This window comes from Ursus maritimus, unplaced genomic scaffold (genome assembly GCF_017311325.1).
Source record: "Ursus maritimus isolate PB19 unplaced genomic scaffold, ASM1731132v1 scaffold_27, whole genome shotgun sequence".
Lineage (NCBI taxonomy): Eukaryota > Metazoa > Chordata > Mammalia > Carnivora > Ursidae > Ursus > Ursus maritimus.
In genome coordinates, this window is record NW_024425230.1 from 19,261,343 (window position 1) to 19,275,766 (window position 14,424).

At 47.6% G+C, this 14,424-nt stretch overlaps 1 protein-coding gene across 2 annotated transcripts in view; it reads right to left on the reverse strand.

Moving 5' to 3' along the window:
* The window catches only part of NTRK3 (neurotrophic receptor tyrosine kinase 3), a 367,569-nt gene that overhangs the window by 41,441 nt on the left and 311,704 nt on the right, over positions 1-14,424 (reverse strand). For both annotated transcript variants that reach the window (XM_040642769.1, XM_040642772.1), the window contains exons 14-15: positions 8,261-8,433; positions 4,975-5,218 (exon numbers count right to left, since the gene is read on the reverse strand). In XM_040642769.1, the coding sequence (XP_040498703.1) occupies positions 4,975-5,218; positions 8,261-8,433 (417 nt within the window). The remainder of the gene's footprint in view (positions 1-4,974; positions 5,219-8,260; positions 8,434-14,424) is intronic.

Below are 14,424 nucleotides of genomic sequence, written 5' to 3' on the forward strand. Positions count from 1 at the left end.
AATGTGGCAGAGGCTACCAGGTGCTCACTACAATCCATGTTCTTCTCTTCTACCTGAGGACACAGCTACACTCCACTTCTCAGCCTCCTTTACAAATGCTGAGACCATGCATGTGTTTGGGTTCTTGCCATGAGAAGTGACAGGCCCCACTTTCAGGTCAGGGCCATTAAAACCATGCATTCCTTCATGCCCATTTCCTCTCCCAGCTGTGGAATGGGGATGGATGCCTAGGTTGACCAAGGACACCACACAAAGAAGAGGGTAGAGCTCCATCAGCCAGAATGACTGCATGGAGGAGGGGCTATTTCTCCAACAAGTTCACCTGCTCATACTGTTATATGACCTAGAAATAGGCTTCTATTTGTGTTGGAACCACTATATATATATTTTTGCATCTACTTGCAATAGCAGGTGGCCTACCTTAACTAACGCACTTAGGTAAGCTTACTCAAAATGCCCATTTTGGAATTGGGAAGACATTTGTATTTTAGCTCCAATTATAGTCACAGTAACCAATATTTATTTAACATTTATCATCTTAAGGGCTTTATATTTATTAACTCTTAATCCTCATAGTAAATGCATATGATAGTGACTAGTAGCCCCATTTTACAGTTGAGAGCACTGAAAGGTTAAATAACTTGCCCAAGGTCATACAGCTGGGGATTATAGAAACCGAGAAGCAAACCCAGATAGCATGGGTCAAAGAGATGACACTTGTCATCACTGCCATGGGGTCACCATGACATCCATAAAATTAAATACTCTACCAGTCAAATCAGTTTATTCTAAATTATTCCCACATCCTAAGGGTTACTGTTGTCATTCTCACCAGGGTTTTTTAGGCACCCTGATCTGGAATCTCCAGCTTAGAACCCAGCAATTTTTTCAGCTGCCAGACCTTCCCCAGACGTGTATGCCTGGATTTTGGCATACCTTCTCTCCTATCTCCTAGACACTTGGGCTCTATGCCTTACCAAGACTTGACTCTGGCTTCGAGTCATCCTTGACTAAGACCACCACTCACCTGCCTCCTCCAGATATTGTCCCCAGATACTGATTCTGCTTGCTGAGATAACGGATTCCCCACAACACCTGTGAAGACTCACCTCACTTAGGTGGGCATCTGCTTGTTCGGGCTCCTCTTGGTCTGGTCTAATCTACTTCTTGCCTAACTCTGACTTTGTTCATTCATTGCTATTTTTATGGGCATCTACGATGCTAGGCACTGCGTTAGGCACAGAGGATACAGGGTGAACTGGAAGACACACTCCTGGTCCGCCGGGCGTGGAAGATCAGAGCACGGGGCCCTCTGATCCTGTTCTTCCCATACCTCAGCGTATGGCCTCCCCCTCAAATAAACCCCAACCTCCTCCTTGTCAGGACTCTCAAAATGTCTTTGATTCCAGATTTGACCTCTAATTTCTTAGTGTTGTCTGATGTTCTGAGAAAGGTATAATGGTACCAAAAATCCACACTTGTCCAAGCCAGTTGAAAAGCAATCTCAGAAGCGCCAAGTGAGTGACCCACAGGAGGAAAAGGTATCTGTCATCGGGCATAGTCTTAAGAAGAGAGAACAAAGGGCCTTGGCACTCTAGTGAAAAGATGTTTGTTTTCTCTTTCTAAATATGTAACAGGAAATTAGGCAGTTCACCTTTGTAAATCGTTTGCATATCACTCGTACATGAGACAGATGGCACCTCTTTGTTAGGAGAAATTAAAAATTAAGAAAGAAAGACTGTAAGGAAGAGCTTATCCTCATCTCTCTCCTTGCTCCTGTATACACACCCTGGATTCTGCACTGGGCAGAATGCACTCATGAGTGCTCACACACACACGCACACACACACACACACACACAGGCACACACTCACACACACACACACACACACACACACACACACACACACAGAGGCCCGGATTACCTGCATTGAACTGAATTAAGCACAGGAACTCACAAACTCCTGGGCTCCACAGAGCTCAGGAACCCACAGTAGCAAATCCGTCCCGGATGTCAGCTTGCAGAGAGCATCCGTCAGTGCTCCCACTATACGATAAATCACTGCATCCCCCAGAGCCTCAGCTGGTGTACCAAACAAAAAAATGTTTCATAAATCACCTGAACATGAACCCAGCTGTAAGATCATGAGGACCATATAAACACTGACCAGAAGAACAGCCAAGTGCTGACGACCCAGTCTTTCTATTTAAGTTGAAACCCTGGGAAGGAAAGTTTCTGGAGGTGGTCAACTTAAAGACCCTATTCCTTTGGGGCAGCTGCACGATCCCAGTTTATCTTCCAGTGATCAGCAGGTCCTTCTCTCTGACCCAAGAATGACATCTGGAAATCAGATTATCCCTGTGGTTCTTCCTGCCTTGGGTATGAAGGGAACAATAGTTTACCCAGTAAGCAATGTATTCCAGGCTCTTTACACAAAGTAACTTGCTTAACATCAAAATAACTCCACCAAGAGACTATGTTTGTCCTCATTTTTTAAATGGGAAAACTAAAGAGAGGGTAGGGAAAGTGTGTTGGGGTCCCAAGTCTGCTAATGGTGGTGTTCGGTAAGACTAGGTCCCAGTGCAGAATGTCTTTGTCACTCTGATGTCTTCCAATGTGGGTAACAAGACTTTGGAGTTCATGACTGATGTGACCTCTGGTAATGGCCACTTCTGCCTTTTGTTTTGCAGAGGGTGAGGGAGGGGGAGCTGCACATACATTAGGACATTGCGAGCAACTGAACACGAAGATATGATACATACCACTCTTGGAATATGGAAAGCATAATATCTACCCACCATCAGTGGGATATGCAGCTTCCCCATAGTGCACTGTTTTTACTACAGTAGCTCTTTTTTATTTCATATTCCTTGGGACCAAAGACACACATTTTCAAGCCAGCTGGCCTCTGCTTACACCTGGCTTAGAACTCATGAAAAAGGAAATGCAGATACGTGAAGAGTGGACGTTTTCCACCTCACCCTCCCTTCCTCAATTTCCAATCAGCCCTGCTACCCACCGAAATGAGATGGATTCACCCGCTTGCTGCTCTCCCAGGAGTAAAGAGCATCGGTTCCCAGTTGTTACAGGAAGGGCAAAGCAGCATCATCCGATAACTGATAGATGTGATTTTCTGACTCTTTTGAATCAGAATCGAGAAATATGAAGGGCACTCCTTGAAGTGAGTTTGAAAGCTGCGTGTGCACACATTGTGGTCAGATATTATTTCCCGAGACCGTGGTAAAGCCAGTTGAGAACGGATTGGCATAATCACACATCTGCCTCCCACAGAAAAACGACGATCCCTCCCTTGCTTTTATCAACACCAACAGAAATCTGAGCTCAGCCAGACGGGCCAGCAAACCCCGTTACAGAGAGCACAAAGGCAATTAAATGGTGCCAACTGAAGCTAGACTCAAGAAATCCACGGCCCACAGGCCCTGAGGAACCACACCAACGCCTCTCTTGGAAATGAGTGAAAAAATTAGTCTAGATGCTAAAGAAAGACTCTGTTCTGATGTTTCCTGGCAGGTCTGCCCTGGCCATCCGTCTACACCTGCTGCTGCATTGTGCTCCCTTTTCCGTATCTGGGATTGTTGGACAGGGTGGGTGGCTGGTGCGGACATGCTCCCTTCCCTGCTGTTTGGTCTGCTTGGCCTCATATTCTCTCATGATGGTGTATCATCTGCTATCCTTTGCTTGTACCATGCACAAATCACTTTCTAGCCACAAAGGGCATTTCTCAAATATTTCATTTTTCTTCAGGCTATGGCTAAAATGAAGTGTCTCGAGTGACCAGTTCTAATGCCTGGGCAATGTTGTTTAGGCAAAGCTGTCAGGAGCATCCAGATAGAACAGAGCACATGTCAACCCCAAACTCCCAGCCTCATAGTCCACCGTGCTTAGGCCAACAGGACAATCATATCTGGGCTCTTTGACTCACAATATGATCATTCATTCCCTACAAAGAAGACAAAACCAATGGCTACCATGCCTCTTGATCTCCAGAACTTTGTCCCACCCTCTTCTTATACCACTTACCCGAACTCTTCACCCATTCAATGTCCCTGAAGTAAATATGACATAGTTCTTGGGGCATGTGCCTTCCAATTAGTTTGTAAAGGTTATCCCATCTCTGCATCTCAGGCTACTCCCATATTTCCCTCTTTGGGGGTAAATGACACTCATGCCCACTTGTCTTTTCCCTGGCAATAATAACACTGTCAAAACCACTCAATAATCCACTGGAAGGGGTTTCCCAAAGACCAAGGGAACAAATAATACTGGGAGCAAAATAAGATACTTCTTAACATAAAGCAGACCACTGTATAGAAATAAAATTGAATGTGATGCCTCCTATCACAATCGGAAAGGTTTTTCTAAGGCCAACCTGCAACTCTCTCCAAAGTTGGCAACAATAACATGCTTTCTTGCTTCATCTTTCCTAAATCATTCAGGTGATTTTGCTCAGCAGGACATTAATGATTTTTGCTACTTTACTGTGGGTTCTGACTTCTCATCAAGATCTACCTTTGAAGACAAGATAAGCCTGCACAGTCACCAGATAATTGCAGAGAATAAAATGTGTCGTGGGTAAGGCTGGATCAGGGACTGAGTTGGAAGGTGTTGAAATGTAGCACCAAGTTGAGCTTGACTATGTGTGCTTTTGGGCATACACATACATGTATGAGTTTTTGCATGAAGAATGAATATTGATGTATGTAAGAACACAATGCATATGTCATTGCAATGTAAGAATACTGTCAAGTTGAACGTCCAAGAGGAAGGAAGGCATGAGCTAGCGAGAGAATAATAAACAGGGGAGTGGCCAAAGGATAACCAGCACGTGTATGTCTGGGCACAGGTGCATACGTGTGTTCTCCAGAGTGACAGGGTTAATGGACAATGACAAAGACATGTGAGCAAGGTGTTAGCTCTGATGCTGAGTCCTGCAGCCGGAAAAGCCACCTTACCCTGTAGTAGTCGGTGCTGTAGACATCTCTGGACATGCCGAAGTCCCCGATCTTCACCAGCAGATTGGCTCCAACCAGGCAGTTCCTGGTGGCCAGGTCCCGGTGTACGAAGTGCTGGGAGGCCAGGTACACCATGCCTGAGGCGATCTGACTGGCGATGTGGAGCATTTGGGAGAGCCCCAGCTCGCCTTTCGCCTGGCGTGGTTGCCCATCCACAAGGATCATAGCATCTGGCCCATGGGCCCTGTGAGGGGTGGGGAAGAAGACAGGGGACAGGACAGAGAGAATTCAGGAGATCAAGGGGAACAGCCTTCTTGATTCCCTGTTCTCTGGAATATACCACAGAAAGGAATAAAATCTCTCTTAGCCTACTTCTTGCCTATTTCTATCTCTCCAACATTACATTATGTAAGTGTGCATGTGAGTACAACACTATAACCAGATTCCCAAGGAAGATGATGCAGACATACTCTAATGGATCATGAAATAAAGCTACCCTTTTAAATATCTTAATGCTATCCAGGAGTTTCCCCAGCTCTAGATATCTCCTACAGAATCGTTAATAAAACAATTAATTCTTCCAGAGCCCTTACTGTTACAAGCCCTGCTCTAAAGATCTCAAATCTATTAATTCACTTAGTCCTCCCACTCCAATTTTGAGTTAAAGAAACTGAAAGTCAAAATGATCAAATCACCTGTCAAAGTCACAGGAGTGCCACAATGGCCATATGGGTAATCCGGAGTCCGACTGAAACCAGACGTGTGTCTCTGGAGAGCTTTAAACTTTAAGGAGCATCATCAATGGTGCTGAACAGATTCCTGGGCCCCGCCCCCTATGATTCTGATTGGCTGGATGGAGCTCGATCATTTGCATTTCTGGCAAGCTCCCGGTGCTGATGCTGTGGGTGGACAGTCCACACTGTGGGTAGCAGGAACCTTGAGTTCACATTCCTACCCTGTCCACCACACTGCCTAGGGCTGGATAACTTTTGTTAGTGGCAGGGCCGGATGGAGAGACCCTTCAGGTCTGGGAAGCCGAGGCCTGGGAAGGCCCAGTTCCCCCTCCATCCCAAATCAAGGCCCCGGATTTGTTATCCTAACACCTTACCTTGTCATATCGGTCACTTTTAGTATTCACTCTTTTCTCCAGAGAGCTCAATGAGCCGTAACCACACCCAGAGCCCTTATTTATGAAGTTGTGGACCAAGGAGCCCTGGTGTACAGCGAGGCCTCAGCCTGTTTTACTGCTTCTCCAATTTCCACTGAAAGGAGTCGTTAAATATGAACACATTCATTTTATTGTCTCCTGTGGGTTCTGCCTACTTCTCCCCTCTGAAGGAGAGCTCCTGCATCATCAGCCCGCAGGAAAGGAGCATCAGTAGGCAAGCCTGCGCTCTGGTCGACCAGGAGAGGACGCTGCAGCCTGCCCCTAAAAGCCACCAACGGGATTCTCTACTCTTTTCCTCCCTCTTCCCTTATATTGGGCAGGGCAGTGGTACACAGAGGCACCCAGGAGCTCTCTGCAGCCCTGCCTGGGGCACTTGAGGCTAAAGGCACTGCTGATCAATGGCATGGGCCTGGGGGGAAACAGAGCACCATCCCTCGGACCATCCCAGGGGGATGCAAGCACAGCATAAAGATCTTGAAAATACTGAGAAAAGGCATTGCCTATATTAGTAACTATCCTGTTTCACAGTCCTGATAAAATACTAACTGTAGTAATTTAATAGTAGTTATCATTGACTGAATACCCAGCTACGTGGAAAACTCATTTAGGTATCATACAAACATAATCACTTAGTACTCATAGTAGGAATCCTGTGGAGCAGTTATTATGAGTCTTGTTTTCTAGGAAAGAGAATTAAGGTTTAATAACTTGCTCCAGGTAACATCACTAAGACGTGACAAACTCAGGATGTGAACCCAAGTCTGTCTGATGATAAGGACCGAGTTCTTCAAGAAAGGAATAAATTTCATTGTGGAAATCTGAGTTCGGGAGGTTCAATACATCCTACAGATATTTTCCATTCCTCTGGGGCCATTTTTGGAACCCCACCTCATAAGAAGAGTTCATTAACTGCTACCAGCCCTTTCCAGGCTCCCTCAAAACCACAGCATGCTAGTGAATGTCTCACTCGAAGGCGATACTCTCAAGTTTTGGTGAATGTGCTAGCGTGTTCCACTGCCTACATGTGAATTCTGAAAATGTCATTATCAGCCATGGGATGCACTGGAATTCAAAAGTTGGCAAAGACTAAACCCTAAGTGTCAAGGGCCTGATTTTTCCACCTGCTTCCTGGGACCCTGAATTCCACACACTCTCACACACAGCTGCCCCCTCTACATCTGGGCAGATGTGGAAGGCAGAGAAGTGTTAACTCAGCTCTAGTGGTGAGAAGCTGTCTTCCCTGGGGAAGCCTGTCTGCCCCCTTGCCCTGCAACTCCATCTAGAACTTCTGGCTCTTACCAGTTCCATCAAAAGCATCTCAAAACCCAGATGATCTTGAGCCAGGTTTGGGGAAAGCCTCTTACAACAACTCTAATCTCTCTAGAACAGTGCTACCCAATTGAACTTTTTATTGATGGAAATATTCTATACTGTACTGCCCAATATTGTAGCCACTAGCCCCAGGGGATTGCTGAGTGCTTGAAATGTGGCTAGTGCAACTGAGGAACTGAGTTTTTTAATTTTATTTAAGTCATGTAAATTTAAATTCAAATATCCATAGGTAGCTACAGCACTGGACAGCATGGTTATAAATTTACCCAAGGAAACTCTGCTCTTCTTTTCAACCATCTCTGTCTCCTGATGAACTTGTAACCTTGTACTTTCTAATTCATCATTTAAAAAAGTCTCCAGTAAGGAGGTTTCTAGCAGGGGTGTAAGGTATTAGCCCCACTTTGCAACACTGAGAAACGTAAGGCACCACGTGAGAAAACAATTCAGATCATCAAGAAAAAAGGTGGCTCTAGAGTCTTAGAGTTGAGTTATAAGCTGGCAAGCCCTCCGGGCTCCTTCCTCAGACTCTTCCAGACCCTGCTCTTGTGGTCAGGAAGGAGACACTCGCTTATCATAGCATCCTCAATGTTTCCCCCTGGAAATCAGTGACAAGGGCCTGAAGCTTGCAGCTCAGGAACTGATATGAAAGATAGAAAGGTTGCTTCTCATTTCTAATCCCCAGGCTCACGGGTTCAGAGGGGCCGTGTGACGTCTGGCTCCAGGGGAATGGCAGGGGCTCGGGGGGGCCGAGAGGGGCTAGGACAGAGGGCAGCATTCCTTGCTTACCTAAGGAACTTGTTCAGGTCTCCGTGCTTCATGTACTCAAAGACCATGATGAGCGGGTCCCCATCCCCACACACCCCGTAGAACTTGACAATGTGCTCGTGCTGCAGGTTGGTGAGGAGCTCAGCCTCCCTCTGGAAATCCTTCCGGGCAGCCAGGGTGGGATCCTTCAGGGCCTAGAAACAATGCAGGGCATGGGTTTTAGCAACCAGAGGACAAGTGCCTGTTTCCCTCCTGGGAAGAAACCTGCCCATGAAAAACACTGCTGCTTCCCAAGCAATCAGATTTTAATCAGGGTTTAAAGACCATGAGGTGACATCACAACAGCCAGGCCAGATTCCTTCTTTCCTCAGCCTGTTCATCCTTGCAGAAACAGAAGCCAGCTTTCTGACCCCCACCTCCCATCCATGGGCCAGTGATCTCAATGCATGTTCACCTCAGAGCCCTTTGCTCCCTGAGAGTTCGTGAGAATGGCAAGGGAGGGGGCTGTGCAGGTGGAAAGCCTGACCAAGGTTCCTTCCCCTAAGTTTTCCTTGAAGAAATGGTCCCACAGCTAAAAATACCAGTGGAAAAACCACCCCGTTGCTTTAACTTTGTAAATTAGCCTATGCCCAGAGCCTACCAGAAATCAGGCATAATAAAACCTCCTTGCTGTTTCTATTCCTTGATTTTAGATTGTGAAGGAGTATATATTTGCAGAGAAACATCAATATGTTGGCTTCTAGAAGGTGCCTGCGTCCTCCTAGTCGGAAGCTGAAGGAAGCACTGGGGGGTGAGTGGGACTGCAGCTATGGGAATGGCAGTCAATGGGCAGCAGCCTTAGGGTCCCCCAGAACCAGGATGGGGTCAAGTCCTCCAAAGTCCCAGGGCGGGATGGGCAGCTGGGCAGCTCAAGATCACTAAAATGCCACAGCATAGCCCCTGTGGGGTGGGAGAGCCCAGGGTGAGTGGGAGGCACCGGGGCCAGGAAGACAAATGGAAGAGAGGGGTGTCAGATGTGAGTGTGGCCGCTCCAGCACTAGAAGGGGACAATGAGACCAAAGTAGAAGACTCTGAAGGAGTCTGAGGGACCATGGACAGGGCCCTGCCATGGGGATGCAGCTGTGCAGGCCAGAAGGAGGATGAACCATAAAAGGTTGGGGTGGGGGGGCTCCCTTCCTGCAGGAGGCTCAGCCTGGGCAGGTGTGCACACACATGTCAGGCTTCCCTCCCTTCCCCACGAGGTCAGAAAGCAAACAGGGCCAAACAGACACTCGTTTCCACCAACACAGTTTTGTAACCTCACCAGACACAACACGGGGCAATGAGGGAGTGAGTGTGGAGCTTGCATGCTGTTTTCAGATTAGTGAGAATCTAGACAGGCGTGAGATTGGTTTGCATCCTCTCTGCCAAGCGTCTGGCCTCTTTGGTGATATAGGCCGACCAACCTCCCCTATAGATCATGTTGCTCCCGAAAGGCCTCGCAAGCCAGGGGTCTTTCTGATGCCTCGGCCATGCCCATTAGCTGAAATCCACAGGGCTGACAGCCCTGCAGGGATGTGCGTATGCAAAAATCCTATCTAGTAGGGCCTGTCAGACCTCCATCAGTCACTAGCACACATGAGAGATGATGTGCTTTGAGCACTAACAGGGCCCTAAATATCACCAGCTTCCTTCTACCCGCACATTGCTGGAGTTGGAGAAACTGAGGCCCAGCCCCGTGTGGGAGTCAGTACGCATTCACACATCTCAGATGACAGAAGTGTAGAGTTAAACCGGACCTCCGCCATCTCTGGGACCCCAGAGTTCAGTGGCAATGCCTCTACGGCCATGGTCTCTTAGCCAGAGATCAAACCCACTCTGACTTCGACTGGCACCCCCTTTCATTCTTCTCAAACTTTGTAGCTTTCACCAAAAACCTATTTGATGAAATGATTCTACCATCGACAGAAATGCCGGGATTTATCTCATGCAGCTTTCCCACATGACAGGTGAGGAAACCGAGGTCCAGAATGGGGAAGTGACTTACCAAAGACCATGCAAGAAGCCGTAGCTTGAATCTGGAGCCTGGGGACAATTTCCTGGCCAACACGCCTGCTTGAATTAATTTACCAGATGAACTGGCCACTAGGCATGTCCCCAAGGGAATGGGGGGCACAGACGTTCAATGGTGTGGGAGGGCGGAGGAGAGGGCTGGGTAAGGGCCTTCTGGCAGAGCGGCCAGGCCCAGCGAGGATGCCGGGCAGGTAGGGCCGATTAAGCCCAGAAGGGAGGTGGGCAGTCCAGCCCATTGCTAACTTTGCCCACTCTGATCTCACGGGCTCTGCACTTCGACTCGGACTGCCTTCTCAGGGAAGAAGACATACCACTGTGTCCACATCCATCCAGAACGGCATTTGCAAAGGCTTCTTGCTCTGCGTGGAAGGCGGCAGAGTCACAGTGAGAGGGGTCCTCTCTGCGACCCAGCTCCTGAGCTGTGTGGCCTGGGCCGTGGGTAGAGGGTGACTGACGGTGATTTATTTATTTTCACGAAGAATGGGTGGGGAGAGAGGAGCCCAGCATGGGTGGGATGGAAGACTACAACGATTTATGGGAATGCTGGATTTATGAGAGGGAAAAGTAGATCAAATTTGGGGCCAGCCAAATGGCCTCTCTCCATCTCTGTAAATCATTCTCTCGCACCGTCTGGACGCCAATGGCAGTCATGGGATTTTTTCCGTTCTCAGCTCTCAAGCAGTGCCAACCAGCGTCCCCAAGCCTGGTGCTCCACACTGCCAGGCACACAGGGGTTCCTCATTTGGGAGATGGGCCACAAAGCAACTGCTGTCCCCCAGTCCCTCCACAGCCCTTGTCCACTGCCAGTTCTTTCTGCCTTCGCACTGGGTTTTCCAGCTCCTGGCTCCAAACTGAAGTTCCTATATAATTGGCAAGGGGTCAGGTGTGGCATCTGGGGGCCAGGACTGCAGGTGGCCCCAATTCCCAGGGATTGATGCAACTGGGACAGAGATGACAGGAGGAGACTAATGAGGGGGAAATCAGCTCAGAGGCTCTCCTGTTCTTCTCAGCAGCGTCCACGCTCAACCCCTTCTTCGGGGCTGGGAAACTTCAAAGCGGATCGCCAGTCAGGGGCACCAGTGAGCACCAGGGGCGGAACCGGGGCTCACCACGGCTGCCAACTGCTGTTGCAGGGAGACAGGTCTCGCCAGAGGGTCTCTGAAGCCAAGCAGGCTCCCCTAGGTCCTTTGAGCAGTATCCATAGAACAGAGAGATCTGGAATTTGCCCCCACCTCATCTCCTTTCTTTTCCACCAAAGTCTGAGGACATTGCACCTTCTGACCTTCCCCTCCACGTGCATCAGATCTCATGTCTGCCCCAGCCCTGGTCAGATAGGAGGGAAACAGTCCAGATGGCACAAATATTCAAATTTCTTGGGGCGCCTGGGTGGCTCAGCACCCCACTCTTGATTTCGGCTCAGGTCATGATCTCAGGGTGGTGAGATCGAATCCCACAATGGGCTCTGCGCTGAGCATGAGCCTACTTAAGATTCTCCCCCTCCCTCTCCCTCTGCCCCTCCCCTTCTCTCTCTCTCTCTCTCTCTCTCTCATCTCAAAAAAAGTTTCAAAGTGTTTGGTTTCAGATTTCGTTAGTATACCGAAACCCATTTAATGTGTGCAGAGATACACACAATCCTAAATATTCGCACTTTTAAATATTCAAACACGCACACATGCATGTCAATCTATGCTTTTTAAGTATAAAAATCATCTCTCTCCTTTTCTCTCAAAGTCCACTGTCGCTTCTCCTTGTTGACACTCCCAAACGATTTTATGAGATGAAGCTGGCTAAGTTATCACAAGCACAGGTGCCCTGCTCTCATCGGCTTCCTGGCTTACAACTGGCCACTGGTTTCCAGGTGTTTTTAGGATAAAATCCAAACCCCTTCACACAGTCATGGGCTCTAAATGTCGGGTCTCTCCATCTCTCTCTGCCTCCCTTCCTCCCATGCCCTTCCTCTCCTTCACTCATTACACTTTGGTCTCATTGGTCTTTCTGTCCTTGGTACCCACCAAGCTTTTACCTGCTGCAGGCCCTTTGCACATGTGTTCTTTCGGCCAGAAAAACCTCTCCACTAAGTTATATCCACAGGGATATAATTAACTGCTACTGAACGTCCTGACTGAAACCTGTTATGCCCTGAATACTCACTGCTAGTTGGATAACCAGACAGAGACTTCTATCCCAGAGGGGAGCTTGCCAAGGGTCAGCTGTGATTGTTTCCCAAAATCATTTATGATCCATCTGTTAATGTCATTGCTTAATGTAATGAAACATCACAGAAACCAATGAAATATGAGTACTAAAAGTTGGCTGGTTTTCTTTTCTTTTCTTTTTTCTTTAAAGATCTGAGTAATTTTGGGGACATCTTGGTGGCTCACTCGGTTAAGCATCCGATTCTTGATTTCAGCTCAGGTCATGATCTTGCGGTCATGGAATGAAGCCCTAAACTGGACTCTGTGCTCAGCAGGGAGTTTGCTTAAGATCTCCCTGTCCCTGGGGCGCCTGGGTGGCACAGCGGTTAAGCGTCTGCCTTCGGCTCAGGGCGTGATCCCGGCGTTACAGGATCGAGCCCCACATCAGGCTCCTCCGCTATAAGCCTGCTTCTTCCTCTCCCACTCCCCCTGCTTGTGTTCCCTCTCTCGCTGGCTGTCTCTATCTCTGTCAAATAAATAAATAAAATCTTTAAAAAAAAAAAAAAAAGATCTCCCTGTCCCTCTCCCTCTGCCCCTCCCCCACCCTCTGTGCTCCCACTCTCGTGCTCTCTCTCAAAAAAATAATTAATCTTTATCTTTTTAAATATGTCTTTAAAATTTATTTGACAGAGGGAGCAAGAGAGCACAAGCAGGGTGGGGGGGCGGAGTGCAGCAGAAGAAGAGGGAGAAGCAGGCTCCCCTCTGAGCAGGGAGCCTGACTTGGGGCTCGATCCCAGGACCCCAGGATCATGACCTGAGCCAAAGGCAGATGCTTAATGACTGAGCCACCCAGGTGTCCCGAGTTGCCTGTTTTTATGGAACCTAAGGTGAAGACTTTAGAAAGCCCTGCTAAAGGTCAGTGGTTAAAAAGTGTTAAGAATAAGGGGAAAATCTATTTAAGAAATTGGGAAAATACTAAAAATCTGAGATTCTGCACTCAGATGGTTTCACAAATGTTTTAAATGCCTGTTGCAATGCAAACTAACTGAAACTGGAAATCATGAACACCCAAAACAGGAACAAAACAACTCTCCAAACGGAAAGGAACTCAAGAGGTGTAGTTCAGACGTACTGGAAGAAATAGGGTAGACCCAAATGTTTAAAATTCTCAATAAGCACAACAGGAATTTCCCACAGGTAAAGTTAATTTTGTAGGAATAGGCTGAGAGAGATGTTAAAGTAAGTAAATGCTCAAAGACAGTAAAGAAATAATTATTTAAAAAAACAAACAAGAAGGTATGTAGCCCAAACAGGGAGAAATAAAATTAAGATAACAGTAAAACCATGACCCACTTAGATATCTCGGAAGTCGATTATACAGCTCATGGAAGTTTAAACAAAAGCCTCCAGAGACAGAACAAACCCTACACCAGATAAAACCACGAGAATTCATGACTCGGAGCAATGCTGAGATTCACCTAGAACACCGCATGCAGAGACAGAGGGAACCAGGAAAGGCAGTGACGTGGGGCTCACCCCTCATCTGTGAAGGAGAGGGGCTGCCTGGATCGTAAGTGCTCCCACCACTGATTCGCTGTGGGACCTTGGCCGAGTATGCTTGACCTTTCTTGGCCTCAGTGTCCACTTCTGTAAAATGGGGATAGTGATGGTGCCTGACGCTTAGGGTGGCTTGTGAGAACAGAACATTAACCCACACACATTACTTACAGTGCGGCCATAATCAACACTCCCTGTTAGATGTTGTTGTCGTCATCCTGAACAACCCCCTCCCCCCACTATCCCTTCCGGGCTCTAATGTTCCAGGATTGTGAGATGTGAGCTGCATGGGCCTGTGTGTCCCCTTGCCTCCTCCATCCCCAGTGCCTCACGCAGTGCCAGGCACATAGTAAGTGCTCGGTAAATACTGATGAGATGAATAAATTATGCATATTTTTATGAATATGATCAATCTTTGAAATAAAAATCTTTTATAGCACA